General features: G+C 67.6%; 1 protein-coding gene across 6 annotated transcripts in view; it reads right to left on the bottom strand.

The window, feature by feature from the left end:
- Positions 1-458: 458 nt before the first annotated feature.
- Positions 459-23,232, bottom strand: part of BAHCC1 (BAH domain and coiled-coil containing 1) — a 66,904-nt gene continuing 44,130 nt past the window's right edge. For 5 of the 6 annotated variants that reach the window (XM_064583098.1, XM_064583101.1, XM_064583103.1 and 2 more), the window contains 24 exons: positions 21,466-23,205; positions 21,023-21,131; positions 20,511-20,719; positions 20,184-20,342; positions 19,812-19,984; positions 19,351-19,681; positions 17,990-18,817; positions 13,987-14,186; positions 13,727-13,863; positions 13,265-13,393; positions 11,107-11,224; positions 9,702-9,997; positions 8,775-8,953; positions 8,382-8,683; positions 7,964-8,071; positions 7,718-7,874; positions 7,524-7,638; positions 7,360-7,435; positions 7,154-7,262; positions 6,449-6,568; positions 6,161-6,337; positions 4,881-6,058; positions 3,974-4,210; positions 459-2,649 (listed from right to left, as the gene is read on the bottom strand). In XM_064583098.1, the coding sequence (XP_064439168.1) occupies positions 2,443-2,649; positions 3,974-4,210; positions 4,881-6,058; positions 6,161-6,337; positions 6,449-6,568; positions 7,154-7,262; positions 7,360-7,435; positions 7,524-7,638; positions 7,718-7,874; positions 7,964-8,071; positions 8,382-8,683; positions 8,775-8,953; positions 9,702-9,997; positions 11,107-11,224; positions 13,265-13,393; positions 13,727-13,863; positions 13,987-14,186; positions 17,990-18,817; positions 19,351-19,681; positions 19,812-19,984; positions 20,184-20,342; positions 20,511-20,719; positions 21,023-21,131; positions 21,466-23,205 (7,394 nt within the window). In that variant the 3' untranslated portion in view covers positions 459-2,442. The remainder of the gene's footprint in view (positions 2,650-3,973; positions 4,211-4,880; positions 6,059-6,160; positions 6,338-6,448; positions 6,569-7,153; positions 7,263-7,359; positions 7,436-7,523; positions 7,639-7,717; positions 7,875-7,963; positions 8,072-8,381; positions 8,684-8,774; positions 8,954-9,701; positions 9,998-11,106; positions 11,225-13,264; positions 13,394-13,726; positions 13,864-13,986; positions 14,187-17,989; positions 18,818-19,350; positions 19,682-19,811; positions 19,985-20,183; positions 20,343-20,510; positions 20,720-21,022; positions 21,132-21,465; positions 23,206-23,232) is intronic. The other variant, XM_064583099.1, reaches the window with a different exon arrangement.

Here is a 23,232-nt window from a genome sequence, read left to right as displayed (position 1 = left end):
TTGAATGAATAAATTCCTGCTCTCCTTGAGGAGGGTGTTTGCCGTCTGGTCTGCCCAGGCCCCTCCCCTCGCTGGCACTTTGGGGACCACCTTCCCCTCCCCTTGTGCCTGTGCCTTGCGGGGGGCTAACCTTCCCCTCCTCTCCTCCAGGAGCACCTGCCCTGGCCACGTGGACGTCTGACTCACCTCCGGTGAGATGTGTAAAAAAAGGGACCCTCATCTTGAGAGGTCTTGAAGGCCAAAGCCACCCCAAGCCCATTCTGGTCGCACAGTCCCCTCACGCATGTGAGGCCCCGAGCCCTGAGGGGGTCCCCTCTGGCTGACTTGGGTGGCAGGCCTGGCCCGGAGGCGGGCACGTTGGCTGAGACCCCCCCAAGACACCACGGCCTCCGGGGAGTCGCCGCGGACGTGCACACGGACACCAAGGCACAGTAGGATTCCGGACCACTGACCACCTGTACAATAGTTCATATATTTATTCTTAAGCAAGTTATCAATAAAAAATTTAATACTAAAATGCCTTTACATAGAGTTTGCTGTTCATAAAACCTTTGTGTTTTTTTTTGTTTGTTTGTTTTTAGTGTTTACATTGAAAAAAAAAATCCAACCATCCTCTTAGTTTACACATTTACAAGAGCCGAGCTCCGCCAGGTCTAACCGCGGTCAGAGGGCGGGCCACACCGCCCACATGCACGGGTAGAGGGACGGAGGGGAGAGAGTCAGTGCGAGGGCCAAGAGAAGGGTCTTTTCCTTCGCTCAGTGCCTGGGCTTGAAGAGAGCCTTACGCTCTAACTTTTGTGGCTGGGCTGTCCCCACTCAGCGCCTTGGCACCCGGCGCGTCTTCTCCACTCTGCTTGTCCAGCCGCGAGCAGGCCCTCGGGCGCCGCCTCCCGGGTGATCGCCAGGACTGAAATATTGCACTCGTGCCGAGACAAAGGGGAGAACGGGGTGGGAGAGGTAAGCTGGGGTGCAGGGGGCCCCCTCCCTGCCCCTGTACTTCCCATGGAGCCAGAAGCGGGAGGTGGGGCCGGGGTGGTTTCCCGGCTGGAAAGGAAGGGCAGAGAGGGGCTAGGTTGGGGTTCCGGGCACCCACAGACATCCCACATTTCCCGGGGACCTGGGCTGCAGGTCTGTGGTCACACAAAAACTCGTCCTAAGGAACAGTGACTAACTTGGGGGTTTTCCTGGGGCTCCCAGGGGGTGTGGTGGCACGTGGGGACACATGGCCCTCCATGTTTCTGGGACAAGGGCCACTGGGCCATGGGTCTGGCTCGCCCTGTCTCTCTTGCCACAGGAGAAGTGAGGGGGTGACAAATACTCTGAGGCTCCCGGGGTGGTGCTGAGGGTCTGGGTGCAGGGTGAACAGCCCCTGAGGTGTGGGTTCGGGCAGGCAGGAGGGACCCGAGCTGGCCCCACACCCCAAGCACTGGCCTGCCCGCCAGGCCACCTGCCCTGCCCAGTGGCCACAGAAAAGGCCCCGGAACCTCCACGTGAGTTGGTGGGGGCTGGTCCCTTCCCTGCTCTGAGTGGAGGCTGGGCAAACTGGCCATCACAACGGAAATCAGAAATACCTTGGAATATTCAGGAAATAAAATCAAAACATCACTTTTTCGTATCGATACTTTAAAACATTTGTTCATATTTGTTTTGTTTTAAACCAAGGTAAGATACATGTATGGCTGTCACAATCCCAGGCTGGGGGGACCGGCTGATCCTGGTTTTCATTTTAGCCTCTGGAAACCCTTCTCTCCCCAGGGACCCTCATCGTGACCTCCCCCGCCCCACACCCCGGCTACACGTTTCCTCCTTCCTGTTTCCTCGTAGGTGGATCAAAAGCGAAGAAACAGCAGTGTGACTCCATCTCACGCGGTTCCGCGATCAGCGCAGGGACTGAGGGTCCCGTCCACCCCCCGTGACCGCCCCCACCCCCAGCTGCTTCTGTTGCCACAGACGCCCCTGTCAGAACTCAGCTAGGCTGAGCAAAACAGTGCATTTCCAACGAAAACCCCCAGAACGAAACCTACACACACACACGCACGCACACACACACACGCACACGCATGCACATACACCCTCGTCACGCGTGTGGGGAAAAAATCCTTTTCCACTATTTTTTTCCATAAAACTTCCCGCAGAAATACAGTATTTACAGAGAGAAATAAATAGACAGCACACCTGATTTCTGCTTTCCCTGGTGGGAGACAGTCGGAGGTACTAGGGAAAATATGGCTTGGATTCTAATCTCTCGGGAACTGCCGATGGGGACGCGGAGCGCGGGGCCAGGCGGCAGAGGCTGGAGGACCCTCCGAAGCGGCCCGGCGCCCCCACCAGGCGCGCCCGCTCCCCAGGGAAAGGAATGCGAAGCCTGCGCCTTGCCTGCCTGGGTTTGCGTATTTGCTGACTCGATGCTGGCTCCCAGCTGTTCCCTCGGTTCGGCCAGGCTCAGCACAGGATGGGCGCTCCGTCGGCCGCCACCAGGCGCCCCGTGGTGGGGTCATAGGTGCCCGCCAGGTAGTAGAGGTCCCGCCGGTCCTGGCACTTCCGGCTCCGCGTCATCTGCTCGTACTGCTCTCGCCCCACCACCTGGCACTTGTGGGAGATGGTCTGCACGTCGTTCTCGTCCTCGTGGCAGGACTGGTACAGCGCATTCTGGGGGGTGGGGGGCAGGAGCAGGGAGCTGGGCCGGGGCCTTGGCAGGGAAGCCCCACCCAGTCTGGGACGGGCCTCTCCGTTCTGGGAGGGTCACTTGGATCAGCCTTGGAACCGTGGACCCCCCGGGGCCTGACAGGGTCCAAGAAATGCTCCTTTCTGCACCATCTGCAAACTCGGGTTCTCCCCGCGGAAGAGCAGACAGGGTGCTGGAGGCCTTCTCTGTGTGGGTGTGCATTGGGGGGCAGGGCGGGGCTGCTGCGGATGGGCGGTCTCGGTGCCGGTGAAACCACCCTGCTTTCACACGGAGCCATGGGGGTGCAGCCGGGGAGGGACCCGGTGACCTGTCTCCACCGCCTCAGCCCTCAGCTGCGGGGCCTCCAGGTGTGGGGGATGGGGAGGGGGCCTCCACAGATGGGACTACTCATCTTGCTTTGGCTGCCGTCCCTGCTACCCCTGGTGTCCTGCCCCCACCTCCCCACGGCCCCCCACTTGCCCCAGGTCCCCCACTTTCCCCCACCTCCCCCAGGCCCCCCAACCCCTAGTTCCCCCACTTCCCCCACCTGCTCCAGACCCCCCACTTTCCTCAGGTCCCCCACCTGCTCCAGGCTCCCCACCTCCCCCAGGTCCCCGCACCTGCCCTAGGTCCCCCACCTCCCCCAGGCTCCCCACCTCCCCCAGGCCCCCCACTTCCCCCCACCCGTCCCAGGTCCCCCACTTCCCCCACCACCCCCAGGCACCCCACCTCCCCCAGGTCCCCGCACCTGCCCTAGGTCCCCCACTTCCCCCCACCTGCTCCAGACCCCCCACTTTCCCCAGGTCCCCCACCTGCCCCAGGCCCCCCACTTTCCCCCACCACCCCCAGTTCCCCACCTCCCCCAGGCTTCCCACCTCCCCCAGGTCCCTGCACCTGCCCTAGGTCCCCCACCTCCCCCAGGTCCCCCACCTCCCCCAGGTCCCCGCACCTGCCCTAGGTCCCCCACCTCCCCCAGGCTCCCCACCTCCCCCAGGTCCCCCACCTGCCCCAGGTCCCTCACTTTCCCCCACCTCCCCCAGGCCCCCCAACCCCTAGTTCCCCCACTTCCCCCACCTGCTCCAGACCCCCACTTTCCCCAGGTCCCCCACCTCCCCCAGGTCCCCGCACCTGCCCTAGGTCTCCCACCTCCCCCAGGCTCCCCACCTCCCCCAGGCTCCCCACCTGCCCCAGGCTCCCCACCTGCCCCAGGTCCCCCACTTCCCCCCACCTGCCCCAGGTCCCCCCACCCCGTCCCAGGCCCCCCACGGGCCGCAGGCCCCCCGCCACCCACGCTACCTCAGCCCTCACCTTCCCGTCGCTCTGCCGCTTCCCCAGCTTGGTCTCCTCCGGGTGGTAGAACCACTTGACCTTCACCACCATATTGCTGCCCCATGACTCCCACATGCTCTCAATGCGGCCGATGTAGGGCAGGTTGGGCCGCCCAGCCGACAGGAAGACGGCACAGTCCCCGATGCGCAGCGTCTCCTTGCCCCGGACGATGGCCTTGTAGAACAGCTTCCTGGCTTTCCCCTTCATGCCCCGCCTCTGCAAGGGAGACAGCCAGAGGCAGAGGGCAATGAGGGGCCCGGGGGTCTTGGGGGCAGGCGGCAGCCAGGAGGTGCAGGAGAGGGAATGACACAGAGGGAGGGACGGAGGGACGGAGGAGGGACAGATGGCACCTCTCATGTGCAAGCGTGCGGGCTGGACAGGGTGCCCCAGTGCGGGAGGGGGGCCACACCAGCACCTGCCCTGCACGCTGGGTCGCGACCTCAACGTCACCACCGAGAAGGAACGTGGGACCTGGAGGTTGGGAGGGGAAGCAGCCACGAGCTGTCCAGCGCGGTGTGGCTCCCGGGGGCAGAGAGCCGCGAACAGCTGCGTGTCCGTCCCCGGAGCGCAGCGGGCAGCGCCCCCCGCAGCCCCCCCACCCCCGAGCCGCCGCCGTGTGCACGGTCACGGAAAGATGTGCTGCCACCACACGGGAGACAAACCCCGGGTACCCGCCCCGCGGCCCCGCACAGGTGGAGGCCTCGGAGGGGACGCGGCGGCCGCGGCGATCTGCCTGGCCTCGGCAGGCGGGAGCTTCCGTCCTTCCCAAAGTTTACTTTTTTTTTTTAGTTGAAATGAAATAGAAAAACCTAAAGCAAGAAGAGGGAGAGGGAGCAGGCCGGCTTGCGGGCAGCAGGGGCTCCGGCCGGGAGGCGGGCGCACCTACCTGCGTGGGGTTCCCCGACCACTTCCAGAGCTGCCGGGCGGGCAGGAAGGCTGAGATCTTTGGCCGGTTTTCCACGGAGGGGAGCCGCTGCCTCCGCGGGAGCTCTTTGGCTTTGGAGAAGCTCAGAGCCTCCTTGCGCTTGAGCTTGGACTTGCTGCCACTGGGGCCCGAGCCCGCGCCCCCGCCGGCCCCCGCGGCCCTGGACAGGAAGCAGCGCTGGGCGTGCGCGTGGGGCCCGCCGGCCTTGGAGCGCAAGGCCTCGGGCTGGGCCAGGAGGGCGGGCACCGGGTGGGAGAGGCAGGTCTGCAGCAGCAAGGCGGGGTCCTCGTCATCCGAGCTGTAGGAAGAGCCCTCGTCGTCCGAGGTGCAGAGGCTGGAGGTGGACAGCGAGCCCGAGGACGACGAGGTGGAGGAGCCTGAGGAGGAGGACGACACGGACAGGCGGGCGAGGAAGCGGGAGGGCGCGCCGGGGGCCAGCCCGGGCCCGTCCTCCTCATCGTCCGAGTAGGAGCTGGGGCAGTCGCTGTCGCAGGGCAGTGGGAACTCGGCCTGGCCCGCGAACTTGCGCAGCGCCAGCCCCATGGGCAGGGGGTGCATGGGCGCCCGCCCCTTCCTGTCCTTGCCCACGAGGGCCGGGTGCGCGTAGCTGGGGCTGGGCAGGGGCCGCCCCAGCTTGGGCCCGGGGTCCTTGTCGCCCAAGAGCAGCGCCTTGCAGTTCTTGTTCTTGGGGGAGGTCACGCCCTCGTGGTCCAGCTTGACCAGGAACTCGCCGCCCGCCCGCCGCCGCGCTCCCTTCTCGGCCTCTGCGCGCTCGGCCTTCTTGGCCCGCAGCAGCCTGTGGGCGCCCCCGGGCAGGCCCGGCCCGGCCCCGCCGACGAAGGGGGCGTAGGCGCTGGCCAGGCTGCTGAAGGAGTCGGCGCGGAAGCCGTTGCCGAACACGGGCGCCGCCATGCTATGCACGGGGAAGAGCGCCTCGCGGGCCCGCAGCTTCTTGGTGCTGCCGTTGAGCTGGAAGAGGTTCTGCAGCGCGGCCGGCCCCTTGCCGCCCGCCGCCGCCGCCTTCCGCTTCGTCTGCGCCACCGCCGACCAGCTCAGCAGCGGGCTGCCCCGGCGGCCCAGGAGGTGGTCTGAGGCCCCCGCGGGGGGCTTGGCACCTGAGGTGAGGAGCTCCGCTTTGCCTAGGGGGAGGCCAGGTGGAGTCAGAGGCCCCACCTGCCCCGCCTGGGGCCCCCCACCCCGAGGGGCTCCCCCACCGGTGTCCTCCGCACTCCCGTGAGTACCGGCTTTGTCTTTGCTGACGGACTTCTTCCCGGGGGCCTTCGAGGCTTCAGGGCCGTCGTGCGCTTTGGGGGACAGGCTGGGGGCGGGGGCCTCGCCGGGCGGGGGGGCCTCGAAGGAAGCTTTCTTGGTCCTCCGGCAGCTGCTGGACACCAGCAGGGCGGGCGAGGGCTCGGTGCCTGCAGAGTGGACGCGCGGCCTCAGCACTGCAGCCCGGGGAGGCCCAGCCTGCCTCCAGGCCTGGGGGGCCCCGGGGCTCCCCGCCCTCCCCACCTGGCCCCGGGGCTCACACTGGATTTTGAAGTCCGGAGGCAGCAGCCTGATGTTGGAGATGGCGATATGGCCGGTGTCGCCGTCATCAAACTCCACGACCACAGAGTCCAGGTCCTCCTCCTCGTCGCTGCAGGTACCTGGGGATGAGGCTCACCTGAGCACCGGGCCCCCTCTCTGGGTTTGTGCGGTTCTCCGCGACCGCCAGGTGGCCGGGACAGGAGGACGACGGGATGGGCTCCTGGCGCCTCACAAATGACATCGAGACAACTCTGCCCCCGATCACGTCCGACCTCGGAGCTGCCACAGCCGCTGGGGAAATGGACAGCCTCCCCCTCCGCCTCCTGCGGCTCGGCTGGAACAGCTGCCCCACGTCCGCCGTCCGTCACCCCCACCCTGGGGCCCACACACAGGGACTCGGGGCCCTGGCCTCCCCCCAGGCTCCCCCCCACTCACCCCCTGCCTGGGGGGCAGTCAGGAGGATTCACCCCAGGGGGCCCCACGTTACCAGTTCACGAGTCCCAGCGCTGGGGCTCTGGGCCCCTTCCCTGCCGGGCCACGTGGACGGCCAGAGCCGCCCACACCGTCCCCACCCCGTGCACCCCCTTGTCTTCTCCCGGTGCCCAGGGAGCTGGCCCCATTGCCGGCTCTGTCTGCGGGGGGCCCTCCCACCTGCAGCTTTGCCCGAGGGGGCTGCAGGCGGCCTCGACGGGAGCGGGGCTCACCTCGGACCACGTTGCCTGGATACAGACAACGGGACTTCTGGCTCCAGTAGGCGCAGACCCTCGTGCCTGGTGGGAGGTAGCGGCTGGACTGCGGCCGGACATCCAGAACCTGCGGGACCGGCAGGGACAGGAGGCGGGCCGTGAGTGGGCAGGCGGGGCGGAGGGATGCCCAGGGCGGCGGGCCACACGGGCGCCCCTGCACTCACGGCCTCCTGCAGCAGCTGCTCCAGAGAGTAGATCCTCTGCCGGTTGCCTCTCTCCCCCTCAATGACAATGCTGTAGCTGGGGGGCAAGGCGGAGCATGAGGGCCCTGGTGTCCCGGCCGCCCCCGCCCCCCGCCCCCCGCCCCCCGCCTCGGCCCGGGCCTCACATGTCGGGGGGCTGCAGGGTCCTGACGCTGCCCGCGTACAGCAGACTGTCCTCCTTGGGAATGAGCACGGGCAGCCCGTCCTGCAGGTCCTCCTTGTGGATGGTGCACGAGCGCGCTGAGGGGACAGGGCGTCAGCGCCGGCCCCGCCCCGGCCCCGCCCCCGGGCACCCAGGGCCACGCCCAGGGCCGCTCACCCAGGGCTGCGCTCTGCTGGGCGCTCAGAGGCCGGCTGGCCGCTCTGGGCTCCTCCTCTTCTTCCTCCTCTTCCTCAAAGCTGCCGTTGTCGTCGAACGCAAAATCGTCCTCCACAGCAAAGCTCTCCAGCAGCCGACTCACGGCCCGGCCCTTGCCCTGGGGGGCCAGAGGGGTCAACTCCCTCTGGAGGTGGGGGTGGGAGAGGTCTGCGCCCTGGCCGGGCGCCCGGGGGGTAGGGACGCTACCTGCTTGCCGACAGCCTTGCTTTTCACCTTGCCCACCTTCCTGCCCTTCCCCAGGATGGCCTTGGCATTGCGTGGTGACAGGGCGATGGACAGGGCCCCGTTCTTCCGCTGTTAGGGGTGGGTGGGAAGGAACCGAGGTCAGGGCGGCACCAGCCTCCCAGCTCACAGCCAGCCCAGGGTGTGGTGCACGCTGACCCCGAGTGAGTCTGGGGGTGAGTCCAGGGGTGTGGTGCACGCTGACCCTGAGTGTGACCCAAGTGTGAGTCCAGGGGTGTGGTGTGCACTGACCCGGGGGAGGCCATAATGAGCAGGGAGAGAGGGTGGGGTGAGGGCTCCTTTGGCATCTGGTGCCCACCCGCCGAGCCCAAGAGGGCTCCATCAGGGTGCCCAGGAGCCCACAGCGCCCGCTGACCCTCACCCGCAGTCCCGGCTGGAGGATCGTGCTCTTGCGTGTGGCTCTTTTGAGACGCTCGCTGGCCAGCTTGCTGCCCTCCTCACGGCAGGTGAAGGCCCGGGTGGGGCTGAAGAGGGTGTCCCTGCTGGGGGTGGCCCCCGGGTCTGCCCGCAGGCTGCCTTTGGCCTTGCCCTTGGCTTTCTTTTTGCCTGGTGCGCCTGGGGGCCTGCGCCCTGGGGCCCGCTCCAGCTTGGTGCCCACCTTGGCCTTCACCGTGCGCCTCTTGACCTTGACCTCGCTCTCTGGGCTGGACAGGCGGCAGGCCCCTGTGGGGGGAAGGCGGCTGTCACAGGGGTCCCCGATGCTGGGACCCCCACCAGCTGGCTGACCCCTGGCCCACCCTTGCCTTCGGGTTACCTAGCAAGCCCTGCCTCTCCTTCTTCTTCTTGGCCTTCTGGTTGGCCTCCATCTTGACCACGGAAGAGGGGGAGGGCCCCAGCATGGCCACGCTGGCCCCCGCATGCAGCACCAGCCCGGGCTCCTTGGGGGGTGCCTCTGTCCCCAAGAACCTTTCGCAGTTCTCACTGTCATAGCCACTGCCTGGGGGAGGCAGAGGGTCCAGATGACTTGGTGCTGGAGGAGCACCATGCTGGGGTGGGGCTGGGGGAGCCGATCGTCCGTGCACACGTGGTATGTTGGGGAGCTGTGGGGGGGCCCGTCACTGTTGCCCTTGGGGCTACTTTAGGGGTCAGGCACCTGGGCCAAGCATCCAGGATGGGGAGGGGAGGGGCCCCTCTCTGATCTTCCTCTCCTTGCCTATTTTCCTTTCTTGTGCCCTGGGCAGTGGGGCGTCCGCCTTCGGGCCTGGGGATCCCCCTCCCCAGGACAGCCCCTTCCCCTTACTGCCCTCCTGCTTCCTGCTTCCTCTTCCCCTCCCTTTGTTGTTTCTCAGGCGAGAACTTGGTGGGGGTGGGCAAGGCCTGGCGGGGAGGAAGCATCTATTTTCCCAGGCGCCTGTTTCTAGACATGTGGGTTTGCTGGGGGCCAGATAACCCTCCAGGTCAGGCCGGCCGGACACTGCAGGAAAGCAGCCTACAGCGGGCAGAAGGGCTATTTTTAGCCCCCCTTTCAGGATGTGTCCAGGGGCCCCTTTCCCCGTGGCCCTGCAGAGAGCCACTGGGCTCAGCCGTGGGGCGGGGGCTCCTTCCCCAGCGGCTGCAGTGGGTCTGGCGCCCTCCAGGAGCCCTGACCTGGCTCTGATGGCCGTCTCAGCCCGTCGGCCCTCTCCCCCAGACCCCGAGGGACCGCAGCTGAGGTCCTGGCTGGGGCACTCACACCAACCACTTGCCTGCCTCCTGCACTGCGGCCACCGCTGCCTGGCCCGGGAACTTGGGCGTCTCCCTGCTGGCGCCACCGTCCTCCGGCTGTGCGTGCCGGGCTGCCCCCGGCACCTTGGTGCCCTTGGCTCGGGACAGCTTCTTCCGGATGCGTCCCCCCGGAGCGGGCTCCTTCCGCCTGAAGGGGCTGAGGCCAGCAGGCAGCCCCTTGCTCTTGACCTTCGGCTTCAGCTGGGCCACCTTGTGGGCCACAGCAGACGCCAGCTCGCCCTGCCCACTGCTCTTCTTGCACTGAACCTTGTCCTGTAAACGAGCAGGCAGGAGTGGCAGTCATCAGGGCCCCCACCCCGAGCCACGGTCCTGCCGCCCTCAGCCTGCCCTCTGCCAACGTCGGCTCACAGTGGCACCTCCTCGGGTCCTGTCCTCCGAAGGGGCCAAGGGGGCGCCTGGCCCTGGGACACAGGGCTTGCCCACTGGAGCCTCGCCGGTGCCCATCCCATCCCCCAGTCCTCAGCACCCCCCAGACTGCCCACCTGGCTCAGGCTCGGGGGAGGGAGACCATGGGCCCAGGGCCTCCACCCTCCACTCTCACCCTGACCTTCCGCTTCCTGCCCGGTCCCCACTGCCAGGCAAGGCCCCACAGCGGGATGGAGAGAGGGTGCAAACCCAAGATTCAGGCGGGAGCTCCAATCCTTGGGAAGGGAGGGTCTGGACTCCCTGTCCTCCCTTGTCCAGACGCTGCTACCCTCTAGCCAGGGCCCGGCTTTGTGGGCCAGCCGAGAAAGTGGCTGCGTGCAAGTAGCAGGATGGGGCTTCCAGGGCTGGGGGCTCGGGGCCACGTGGGCCCAGGGAAGCAGGGGGCGGCCTTGCCAGGACTCCCCGACAGGGCCACTGTCCAGACCCTGGCCTCAGTGGGGGGGCCCAGAGAGGACGGGCAAAGTGGCAAGACGTTCAGCCCCGCCTCTCACCTGTCCCTCCCAGGACCCTGGAATGCGGGGCGGGGGGGCAGGAGGTGCCCCCTGCACCCAGAAGGAATGGTCTGTGGCAGTGTGAGAAAGCCCGCCTCCAGGGAGCCCACCCACTACGCAAGGGGCTGTGCCTGGCACTGTGGACAGCATGGGCCCTCACTGCTGAAGAGTCTTTCTGGAACCCACAACAGCATGTGTTCTTTTTCTTTCTGCTGGAGCATGCTGAGGCAGGGGGCCCATCACCAGCCCCAGCCATGCCTGCGGGTTTGGGGGCCGGCCTCTGCCGTGGGCCACCTGGAGCTCCCCGGGCCTCGGTTTCCTCATCTGAGCAGGGGGATCCCAGCTGGGGGCTGGCATGGGGCAGGTGCGTGGCCTGCTGCGGTCTGCCCGACACCCCGCACCCCCGAGCCCCCGAGCCTGGGGCGAGGCTGCCGCAGTGCTCACCACAGAGGCTGGCTGCAGGCCCACATACACGCCGGACTCCAGCCGGTTCCGCTTCTTTGGGGGCTCGTCCCCGCCCCGCAGCTCAGCACACAGCAAGCTCAGGCTGGACCGCACTGCCCTGGGGGCATGGGGTGCAGGTGGGCAGGGGCGAGATGCAAGCACACCTCGGCACCCTGGCCCCGTCCCCCGCAACGGGCCCTGTGGTGGCAGCCAAGAGACCCCGCCCCCTGTCCCCCTGCAGGCTCTGCTTCCTGGACAAGGCTGTCTTCCTGTGCCAGGCCCCTCAGCACATGCGTGGCTGCTGGGTGGCCCAGGGTGGCCAAGCCAGTGCTGAGCCCTCCACCCCCCTCCCCGCCCGGCACCTGTTTCCCAGACAGGGCCTCTGCTCGCTAACCGGGGAGGGGCAGCCCAAAGCTCAGGAGCCAGGGCTCTGTGGCCAGCTGGACCACTATGTGACCGAGCTGTGGCCTCAGTCTTCACACCTGGAAAATGGGGACGGTAACTACTGTGGCTCCCTGCAAAGCTGGGGTGGGGCCACATGGGTCCCAGACCTGGCCCTCGGTGAGTGCCAAGGCCAACTGCCCCAGAGTTAGGAACAAAGAGGGTGCTAGAGAGGCTCCTGAGAGCCGGGTCCCCTCCCTCCTGCCCTGCCACTGCCAGGAAGAGGACAGGGTCCAGTGGCCAGAGAAACTCATGTCCAGGCTCAGCCTCCCAGCCTCCAGGGACCCCAACTGCTGGGCTCACACCCCGTCCTTAATTCCAGGTCTAGAGGGAGGGGACCCTGCACTCCACGGCCCATGTCCCAAACAGGGCCCGGAAAGCTGCTGACACCAAGTCTCAGCGTCCCCGTGCCCCACAGGTGTGGGGCCGGGAGCTTGACTGCCTGTGGGGCTGGGCCTGTCACCCGCCCCGCCCCCACTCACATGGTGTTCATGCAAACGAGTCACAGATGGAGGCTGAGGGCCCCCGCTTTAGGGGGGCCCAGAGAGGCGGTCAGGCGGGAAGCTGGCTATACAGGGACGCTGCCCACCCTCCACTCTCACCCTGACCTCCCGCTTCCTGCCCGGTCCCCACTGCCAGGCAAGGCCCCACAGCGGGATGGAGAGAGGGTGCAAGCCCAAGATTCAGGCGGGAGCTCCAATCCTTGGGAAGGGAGGGTCTGGACTCCCTGTCCTCCCTTGTCCAGACGCTGCTACCCTCTAGCCAGGGCCCGGCTTTGTGGGCCAGCCGAGAAAGTGGCTGCGTGCAAGTAGCAGGATGGGGCTTCCAGGGCTGGGGGCTCGGGGCCACGTGGGCCCAGGGAAGCAGGGGGCGGCCTTGCCAGGACTCCCCGACAGGGCCACTGTCCAGACCCTGGCCTCAGTGGGCTCCACCTTGGCCAGTGGCCCCAACGGCCTTGGCTGGCTCGCAAAGGGACACCCTGGGGGTCCCCTGCTGGGTGGCAACTGCACGGTGGGGGGGACGGCTCAGGGAGGTCCCCAGCCAGGCGGCCGCGTCTGGCCACCACCCACAGGCGGGGCGGACTCCCCCTCCCTGTAACCTTCTCTGCATTGCTAATGTTTTGTGACATAAAGCCCTGAGATTAATTTTTTGCCTCTGTCTTAATTGAAGAAACCATTTAGTGCCGATTTAACTATTATTACCAAATCATCAGGATTGATGCAGTGCGCACACGCGCTCGCCAATCACGCTTGCAGGAGCTCGTTGGATTTATGCAAATAGGTCTGCCGGGAGAGGCAATTTGTAGCCGAGAAGGACAATTATGCCCGGCCTGGGAGCGTGCCAACGAGTGCGTCGGGCGGGTAATGGATAATAACACGGCGCCGGCAGCGTGACCGACCAAGTCAGGCAGTGCAGACCGCAAGGCTGTTCTGAGGGGGCGAGGCCACGGCCAGGGGTGTGGACCTGCTGTGGCCACGCTCCAGGCCCGCCGTGGCTTCCGAGAGGAAACCGCGAGCATCGGGAAGGGGACGTCTGCAGGGGGCTCTGTCCCCTGGACGCTCACCATGCCTAGAGTTCTGGGAGGGAAGTGCTGGGTCTTTGGGGCAGCTGAGGAGGGGACGTCGGGGGGGCGAGGGGCGCAGAGGGGGCCTTGAGGGCCCCCCGGCCCCACCCCGGCCCGAGGCATCCCGTGGCGGCCCGCGCACCCAGGACTTACTTGACTTTCTTGCTGTCGCCCCTGGGGAGCTGGCCCCCAGGACGCAGAGTGGGCAGCAGGCTGGAGTACTTGCGCTTCCTCGGCCGGCCGGGCCCTCGTCGTGCAGGGCCGCGCGAGCTCTCCTCTCTCCTGGAGGCCGCAGGGGGGGCGCCGTCAGAGGCTGGCGCCCACCCTGACTCCCCGACGAGGGTCCCGCAGAGGGCATGGGCTCTCGGAGGGCTGCGGGGGCGGGGCAGGCCCTCCCAGGGCCTGGCCTGGGGAGCTTGGCCCTCAGACGGGGGCTGGCTTCTCTGGGCAAGCACCTCAGCCTCCCACTGCATCTGGGGGCCATCCCAGACCCCAGCTCCGGCCCAGCGTGGCACCCACGGGCGGCTCCCTGACCTTGAGGCAGTGGCCCTGGGCTGTGCCCCCTGCCCCGGCCCTGGCGGCAGCACCGCCCGCCCCCGCTGGCCCGGGCCGTACTCGTGGTCATGCCTGCGCTGCAGGCGCGCTAGCTCCTGCTGCTTCTCCTTATAGCGCCGCTGAAGGTCCGCCAGCCGCACGCGCATCTCCACCTCCTGCGTGTCCAGCCGGTCGATGGCGGCCTTCAGGGGGCAGACCTGTTGGGCAGGGGCACAGGGGCCCGTGAGCTGGGCTCGGGCCCCACGATGGGGGTGGCCGGGGGTGCCCGGAGGTCCCCTGGGGTTACAGCCCCATAGGGGTGGCCAGGGCCCCCCACTCACAGGCTTGGTCTTGGGGGTCCAGGTGTCCTTGCGCTGCAGGATCTGCATGCGGGGTGTGAGTGTGGGAGCCCTGCAGGTGTCGGCAGCTGGGGGCTGGGTGGTGGTGGAGGGGCTGTCCAGGCCGGCGGCCTCCAGCAGGGACCAGGCTGAGGCCAGCGTGGCCAGGCGCCGCAGGTCAAACGCCAGGGCGTCCTCTTCCTCTGCAGGGGACACGAGGGTCAGTGTGTGTGCAGGTGCTGGGCACATCCTGCCCCTCAGAGAGGCTCTTGATGTCAGCCTGCCTCTCTGTATGGCCCAGACCCTCCAGGCCGCCCAGCTCCCCAAAACACGAGGACCAAGGACCAGGGGGAAGTGGCTGGGAACGGCGAGATGGGCATGGGGGCAGGCACTCAGCTCCGGAGACATGGAGGGGGAACATCTCTCTTGGCTACTGTGGGCCAGGCCAGTTGGAATGGCACAGACCTACGGAAGAGCCTAAACAATTTCGGCGCTAAAGGAAGTGGCTTATTATGCTTCACACGAAAGTGCCCATGTGTTTGTGCCCCATGAACAGTGGGGTGAGACGAATGGCCCAGTGCAGGGTCAGAGCTGAGCCAGTGGAGGGCAGCATCCATCCAGGGGAGAGGCCTGGAGCCGAGACTCAGGATGGGGCAGAGTGGTGGCAGAGACGGGGAGTCAGGCCCGCAGGGGCAGGCTGATCCCAGGAGGACCAGCCAGGAGGAGCCCCGTGTGGCCAGACGGGACGCCTGGGACAGAAGCGGTCAGTGGGCAGTGGTGATTTTCAGAACGTCCCGCTCTGCCCTCCAAGAGGGCTGGGGAGCAGCAATACCCCAGTTGCAATGAGCACCCCTAACACCCTGAACTTGGCTTCTAATGCCATCCTCCCAGGACAGGAACCGGGCTCCTTGGAGAAACGGCTGGTTCCAGGGCAGGGGAGGCGTGTAGTGAGCCAGGAAGTGTCCGACAGGGACAGGGACACGTCGGTGCCCACAGGGGCCAGCTGAGGGGGCCCAGTCTGACATAATTCCACCATCAAAGTAAACCGTGAGAGTGGCCGATGACAGCCGGTCAAAGAGAGCGAGACCCCACGAGTCACACAGACACCAACAGATAAATGCGCGGGAGGATGCGTGAAGGGCGGGGACAACACCCTGCTTCACGCACCCCTCGTAAGATACTTGTTACGTGCACAGGGGAAGTGCCTGGCCATGGCCACGGCGCCGCAGGGAGAGCGAGCCTCAGCAACGGGACAGAGCAGCAAGGCAGGTGCCGGGAGCGCTCCGGACACCAGGTTGAGCTCCGGCCTGGCTGCGGGAGCTAGGGGGAGGCTGAGGGCCCCCCCAGCAGCCAGGGCAGGGCTTTCCCGAAGCCCTGTTTCAGCTAGAAGTTCCACACGGTGTCCTATCTGTCGGGGTCACTGCGGTGGCCAAGTAGCTCCTCCGCCGCCCCCCCCCCCCCAGACTAGGTGTGCCGAGACGCGTCCCACGGCTGAGCCTGGGGCAGGGCGGTGGGCACGGGGAGATGGGCTGGGGAGGGCTCTTCTCGGCTTCCAGCAACACACTGCGTGCTTCTCTAGTCCTGGGGGCTGTGGAGAGAGATGAGAACAGCCCCAGCTCATGCCTCGGGGGTATCTGCAACTCCGGGCCCTGGAAAGGCCTGGGCCGGGCCACCCAGACCAGCCACAGCTCTGCGGACATACACGAGGATGGAGGCTCAGACTTCCCGCCACAGTCCTTCAGACAGGTGGGGGCTGGCAGGGCAGGGGTGAGGGTCAGCTAGCAGAGCGGGGGGGGGGAGGGGCGCGTGGAGGTCAGCAGACCCGTTCAAAGTGGGGTCTAGGGGCAGGGTGGGATCTTGGCTCAGCCCGTTGCCTGGTTTCAGGCTCACTCAGGAGGAAGGGGGCAGCCACACTCCGGGAGGGACAGGGCCTGGACTTCCCAAAATTCCAGGGTGGATGGGAGGCTCAGGTGGCTCCTCCAAGAGCAGGAATGTTCTGGGTCCCTCAGGGCTGGGCCCCTGCGTGCAGGCCTCACCATCCAAGGCCAGACAGACACAGGGTCTGACTACCAATCCCCTTTCCTGCCCCCAGGCTCTGTCTGGGGCCCAAGTCCCTGCATCTGGTATGGAGGTCTGGGGGCCAGATAGCCTACCCGCCGAGTTCCTCGACCTGAGCCCAGGTGGGGGCAGGCCAAGTGTCCTGCAGCTGAGGCCTCCTGGGTTGGGCTAGTGAGGGTGACCATGAGCCAATGGCTTGGGTTTTGAGCCCCTGCCCCACCACAGCCCAGCTGCCAACCTGGCTACCTCCTTACCCCCACTTTCCAGGGGGCCCCTGGGGCCTTTCGCCAAACACCATGCCTGGCCTAGGGGGAGTTCAGGGGGTCCCTTCTGGGGAGCAGGGGGCAGGAGGCTCTGCTGTCCCTCTTGGCCCCTGCTTCCTGGGACATACTTCTCCCATTTTCACCCTCTGTGAATCTTCCTGCTCATCTGAGAACACAGCTGATCTCCTAATTCATTTCAGGCAAGGTGGTCACTGAGCTCATAGGGAACAGCTCTGGATCCGAGTGCGCGCAGACAAGCCAATTAACTGGGACAGAGGGGTGGGTGGGGGCCTGGGGGCTCCAGGAGGGGATGGTGAGGGTCTGGGGCTCCAGGAGCAGAGGGTGGGGGCCTGGGCGCTCCAGGAGGGGAGGGTGGGGGTCTGGGCGCTCCAGGAGGGGAGGGTGGGGGTCTGGGCGCTCCAGGAGGGGAGGGTGGGGGTCTGGGCGCTCCAGGAGGGGAGGGTGGGGGTCTGGGGGCTCCAGGAGGGGAGGGTGGGGGCCTGGGGGCTCCAGGAGGGGAGGGTGGGGGCCTGGGGGCTCCAGGAGGGGAGGGTGGGGGCCTGGGGGCTCCAGGAGGGGAGGGTGGGGGCCTGGGGGCTCCAGGAGGGGAGGGTGGGGGCCTGGGGGCTCCAGGAGGGGAGGCCTGGCCATGGCATCTCCTTGGTCCGCACACCCCGGTGACTGGGGCGCCTGGCCTGGGCTGCAGCTGCAGAGCCCACACGGGGACACACGTGGTCTACACGTGAGCGTTCACTCAGTGAATGGGCGCCGGTCCAGCAGGCATTCACATGCACAGCCTGGGTGGCCACACACGGCGCCCAGCATCCGCTCGTCACACTCTGTGCCAGCCACGCTCACGTGGTGGCTCCAGGCGGCCCCAGCCCTGACCGGGCGGGGGGGTCCTCACCCTGCAGCCCCCAGCCCTAAGTGAGGCCCTCCTCGGGGTCCAGTGGGGAGCCCACATGGAGGGGCTCCCCAGCACGCTGCCCTCGGCACAGCCCGGGCCCGTCTCGGAGGACAGGAGAGTGACACAGAGGCTCTGGGGAAATCCCCTCCAGACAGCACACGGGGTGCCGGAGGCGGGCAGCAGAGGGCTTCACGCACCAGGAGAACAAGTGCGCGAGCCGAGAGAACTTTGTTGGGTTCTTTCTATAAGTATCATGAGCACAACGCCTGGCTGGGGGTGCTCCCCCCGGGGCGGGGGTCTCTTTGGGGGCCCCCTAGGGTTACTGCTCAGGCAGGGAGGAGGGTCTTCCGGCCTGCATGGGGTCCCCACGGGCTCTGGTCCGGGGCTCACCGCGGGCTAGCGCCAGGGCTCTTCTGGGTGCTGGGAGCCCAGGAGCAATTCCACCTGCAGGTCAGCCCCAGGGCAGGAAGGACCGGCACCCCAGCCCCCAGCCCTGGTGAAACTGCAGGGGACATGTGGTTTCGAGGTCTGGGGACTGTCTGATTGGCCTCAGGCCACCTCCCCTGGGCCTGGGTGGGAGCGGTCAGGGCTGGATGCCTACAGAGGGGAGCACAACCTTTCCTGCTTTCCCCATTCGCCACCTCGCCCCCCGACGGCCTTGGCATCCTTGGAAGGCAGCTGCGGGGGCCCCACTGTGGGACAGCTGAGCCGAAGCCCACAGTCTGGCCAGCTGCCCTGGGGCCCCAGAGGGCTCACGGAGGGGGGGGGCGGTGCTCACCTTGCAAGGCCGGCTCCCTCCTCTGCTGCTGGATCTCCAGGTCAGCCAGCTCGCTGAGCAGGGCAATTCCATGAATCCCTGAGCTACAGGGCGAAGGGGCTGTGCGTGGGGGCCCTGGGGCAGCGGCAAGCTGCGGGTCCAGCGGGCTGATGCCTGGCAGGTCCCCCAGGTCGATGGTGGCTGCCACCAGGGCATCCAGGCCCAGGAGTGCCCTGGGCAGGTGGCTGTTTTTGAAAGTTGACCCCTGGCCCTCTTCCTCCTCCAGCTCATCCTCCTGATACTCAGCCCCCTCCTCCGGCCTTGCTTCCCTGGGGGCCTGCTGTTTGCCTGGTCTGGCCTCATCGATGGCGTCTGGGCCTCTCTGCTGCTGCAGGGCCTGGGGGCCCGCCCCTGATGAGCGCCCTGGCCCCTCCTCCCCACCCCCCTCCGCCGTGGCCCCCTCCTCTGCAGCCCCTCCCTGAGTAGAATGAGCCTGGCCAGTGGCCTCGGGGCCCCCTCCCTCGAGGAGGGCCCCACATCGCAGTTCTCGAAGCCCCTCCAGTGAGCTGGGGTCTGCTGCCTTCCCCAGGGGTCCCCGCTCGGCAGGGTGGGGGGTGGCGGCAAGGTCCTGGGGGGCCTCCCTGGCCCCTGAGGGCAACCCCGGCTCCTGTGGGCTCTGGGGGCTTCGCGGGGGCAGCTCCCCGGGCGGGAACGTCCTCGCTGGCTCAGGCTGGACCCTGGAGGCTGCAGTTTGCATAGTTTTGGGGTCCAAGAGGTCAGGAGGGTGCACCCTGGGGGATAGGGAGAAGGTGGGGCTGGCCGCCCGGCAGGTATATCCAGGAGGCAGGTCTGTGAAAGAACAGGTATCATCAGGAGGGGCAGCGGGGGTACGGGGGGCCCTGCTCTAGACGGGGACAGGGTGGTCTTAGATCCCTGACTCACACCTGGGAGGAAGGGTCCCCCGCCAGCCCTCTGCCTCTGCCTTCGGAGCAGGTGAGACAGGAACGGGGAACACGTCACATGGAGGGGGACTAAGACCCAGATTCAGGGCTGGGAACCAGTCCTGCAGGCCAGGCACTCTGTCACTGGTGGCCAATGGAGCCCAACCCTCGTCCTGCCTTGTCTGCCAGGAACTGGGGAGGAGACGGGGGGGACCCTGAGTGCTTCCCCCATGGAGGGACAGTGGACAGGGAAGGACAGAAAGAACAGAGGACAAGCAACAGAGCCCTGGGCCCTACCAGGGGCCTGGGTAGGTGAGGGCACCTCTTCAGGTGTCCAACGAGGGCAGCCCCCTCAGTTCAGCTCTGCATGCCCAGAAGTGGGAAAAGGTCTCTGCGTGGAAGGGGGCGGGCCACGGCCAGCCCAGCGCTGCCCACTCTCACCTGGTTCCAACGTGCTAAGGTCGGCTCCGGACCGCCGGCCCTCCCCACTCTTGTCCTCGGAGCTGGGCAGCTTGGATCCAGGCCCGGGGCTGCCCGAGGGGCAGACGGATAAAGTGCATGGGGCGCTGGGACGTGGTGGCGTTGTGGGGCAGCTGGTGGGGGGCTTTGGGGTAGGCGAGTGGCAGCAAGGTGACAGCTTGACAGGGCCTACGGTGGCCGGTGAGGGGGTGCCCTTGACTATGGGGGTTAAGGCAACTGGCTTGTGGGTGGACTTCAGGGTCTTCTCCTGGGCAGGCTCCTCCAGCTCCAGGTGATGGTCCTCGGGCTTCCGCTGTCAGGGTGAGGGAGAGGCTCAGGGCATCATCCCGCAGGGAGGATCCGGGGGGCCAGGCTGGGCTGGAGCAGAGGGAGGGAAGGAGCGGAGCACTGGGTCCCCGCCGGGTGAGGCCTGGGGCAGGTACCTGGATGGGGGCCGCCCGCGGTTGCTGCTTCTGCTGCAAGGCATAGAGCTCTTGTTGCCGTAGGAGCTGGGACCGGGAGTACACGGGTAGCTGGCCCGGGTGCTGTACGTGGGGGGTGGGGCCCCGGCCCCCATACATGGGGGGCCACAGGGAGGCCTGGTCCATGACGTCAGCTGTGGGCAGGGCCAGAGGAGCCATGAGACCCAGCGAGGACGGGACGCGGGCTGCGCCCCAGGCCCGAGACCCCCTCACCGACAGCTCATCTACCTCTCGCCTGCTTCCCGTGGCCCCATCCCCGCCACGGGCTGCTCCCTTCCTCGGACCCACTTCCGACAGCCCCACGTACAAGCAGCCTGCCTAGGAGGCTCTTACCGAGCGCGTGGGGGGCGGTGTGGGGTGCGGGCTCAGAGGGCAGGATGACGAGCTGGGCAGGGCTGTCCTGGGAGAGGGGGAACACGGAGGGCACGGAGCCGGGCACGGAGGTGGGGAAGCCTGGGGGCAGGTTCTGGTGCAGGGCGGGATGCCCAAGGCCTGGGGACACAAGGCACAGCAGTAAGGCAGAGTGGAGCGGGGAGCCCTGGCTGGCCGGGCCCCGCGCTCTGGGGCCTCCCGCACCAGGCCGAGGGCTGCTCAGCCCCAGGACAGCCCTACCCTTCAAGCCCGCTGGCTGCCCCCACCGCCTGCCCTGGGAGCACTGACCGTAGGAATGTCCCCCCATCCACAGGGAGGGGCTGCGGGTGCGGGGCAGCCAGGGCGGGTGGGCAGGGTGCGGGTGGGAGGCCGGGTCCCCGCCCAGCTGACCGCTCGGCAGGGAGGAACCGCTGCCGATCACAAGATGAGGGGCCAGGTCTCCGGGGCAGCCGCCTGCCGGGTGGATCCGGGAGAACTCCAGGCGGTCCTTGTTGTCCCTGCGGGTCACCGGGGGTGATGGGGGCTCAGCACAGCTGCTGGCCACCCACCCAGCTCTTCCACCCCATCCTGTCGCCATCAACCTTGGAGGGGCACGGGGACACCCCAGGATCAGGTGGGCCTCGGTATCGGGGCATCCATCCTGGCCGTGGCGGGAGAGTGAGCAGAGCTCCCCCCACCCCTGACACAGGCAGAAACCCCAGCAAAGCCCGGGGGCGGGGGGGGGGGGGAGCGCGCCGCCCGGCCCACTCTCTCCCAGAGCCGTGGCCTGGCTCCCTCCCCGATGGAAGCCCTGTTCTTACTGGAGCAGCAGCTCCCGGCCGGCGAGCCCCAGGCGGTCCTCAGACAGCCGTGCCCTTTCCTCCTCGGCCTCCAGGTCCAGTGCATGGGTGGCGCGGGGTGCGCCACCTGCTGCATGGGTAGGAGACAGCAGAAGGGTCAAGGGTCGGGGTGGCCGGGGAGCCAGTGGCTAAAGCAAGCAGGGACCCCGCTCCGAGCCAAGAGGCCCGTCGAACCGAGGGAGGATCTCCTGCCTTGTGGGCCCCGGGGCTCCTGCCAAAGGCAGGTGTGGGGAACTGGTGGCCTCGAGGGATGGGGGCGGGCTGGTCAGCCCTGCGAGGGACGGGACTGCAGACATGGGGAGGGGACAGCGGGAAAGCCCAGGGCCCGTCCCGGGTAAGCTTCGGACGGGCACACGAGGGCAGGTCAGCCCACTCCCCGCTCCCCTCCCCGCCAAGGGGCCTACCTTTGAAGGCAGGGGCTGCCCGGCCCTGCCGCCCGGCGTTGGCGCCGTAGGCCATCTCTGGCCGGCTCACCGTGTCCTTCTGCCGGGACAGGGCCACCGCGATGCCCACGGGCGGCTGCCTCACTTCCACGTCACTGTGCGGGGTGTCGTGCTCCCGGCTTCGGGCACAGTCGGGCCTCTCAGCCTCGCTGGGGGCCTGGGCTGGGCCCTTGGAGGCTGGGAACTTCATGCCCTGCTGGGCACAGCTGGCCTTGAGGCCGGCCAGACCCACGAAGGGCGCCTTCTGGCCAACGACCAGGGCCTGGTTGCTGTACTTGAGCAGGTTCTTCATGGCTGAGACCTCGTCAGGCGGGGCGGGCAGGTCCTGGGGCAGGAGGGCGGCCTGCTGTAGGCTGCCGCTGAAGGGGTCCAGGTAGGTGCCACCCTTGCGCTCCTCGCCAATGGCCATGGCGGTGCCCTGGCCCGACTGGATGCTCCACGGGGGCAGGTGGGGCCCGCCGTAGCCCAGAGAGGCCAGCTCCAGGGACTTGCGCTTGGCTTCAGCCCCGCTGCCCCCTGGGGCCACCTCGGGGGTCACCAAGTGCTGCTGATGCCGGATCCGGGCCACCTTCTGGGCCCCAGGGGGACCTGAGGGGGTCTCCTTGCCGGCGGTCTTATCCAAAGTGCAGCAGGCCTGGGTGACCTTCCCAGCCAGCGGGTCCTGGTGACTTGGCCGGGCGCAGTCCTGCGAGTGGGCGGGCAGCTCGAAGTAGCCACTTTTGTCCAGACCACCTTTGGGGAGCCCGGAGAAGGGGGTCTCGGGGCCTGTGCTGTTGAGATACTCGAGGCCCTTGAGCCGGGGGTTGAGCGCAGCCTCAAAGCCCCCAGGCCGCCGCTCGCCCTTGCCCTCAGCCTTCAGGTGGGCATAGGAGACCCCGTAGGGCACGGCATGCTCGGGGGCCAAGGCGCCATCGAGGTGCCGGTCTTTGCCCTCACCTGCCACGGCACAGGCCTCGGCGGCCTGGAAGGGACGGCTCTTCTCAGCCAGGTGTCCCACGGAAGGCACGAAGGTTGGCCCGCTGGCCTTCAGGTCTCGGGGGACTTTGTCCTGCAGCGGGCAGAGCCCGTCCGGGCCGGCGTGCAGCTGCAAGCAGGGGAAGGAGCCGGCGGCCGTGCTGAGGGGCGGGGCTGGCCCAGCGGGCAGGCCGGACGGCACAGTGTAGGCCACAGCATGGTGCAGCATCTGCCGCCTCTCCAGGCACTCGCTGAAGGCCGGCCCGGGCTCTGCGGGGCCCACCAGCTCCTTGGTGCAGCGCCCCGAGGCCGTGACTCCCGCGCCGGGCCGCACCAGCATGCCTCCCGCACAGCTGGCCAGCGCGGCCTTGCCCATCTCGCCGTCGAGCACCTTGGTGTTGAGGAGGCAGGAGGCGAGGTGCTTGGGGCGGCCCTCGCAGGCGCCGCGGGGCGTGACACCGCTCTCCTTGCAGTGGCCGTCCGCCGGCCCGGGCAGCACCAGCTTGTGCCGATCCTTGCTGCCCTCCTCCTCGGCCGCCGGCCGCTCCTTGCCCTCCGCCGCCTTGCCGGCCTTCTCTCTGCCCAGGAGGAAGCGGTCGAACTCCTTGGCACCCTTCTGCAGGGGGCCGGCCTCGCCTCGGTCACGGCTGCAGGAGCCGATGGGGTGGCCGGGCGCGGCCCGGGCCACGCCGGGGAAGTTGTGGTTGGCAGGCAGGAGGGTGGGCTGGGGGGGCAGGTAGAAGTTATCTGCATGCCAAGAGAACCGAGGTCACT

The sequence above is a fragment of the Mirounga angustirostris genome, unplaced genomic scaffold, assembly GCF_029215605.1.
Source record: "Mirounga angustirostris isolate CCGP_5_RB_7025 unplaced genomic scaffold, mMirAng1.0.hap1 SCAF_17, whole genome shotgun sequence".
In the NCBI taxonomy this organism is placed as follows: domain Eukaryota; kingdom Metazoa; phylum Chordata; class Mammalia; order Carnivora; family Phocidae; genus Mirounga; species Mirounga angustirostris.
Note: the sequence above shows the minus strand (reverse complement) of the source record. Positions and strands in the feature narration are given on the sequence as shown.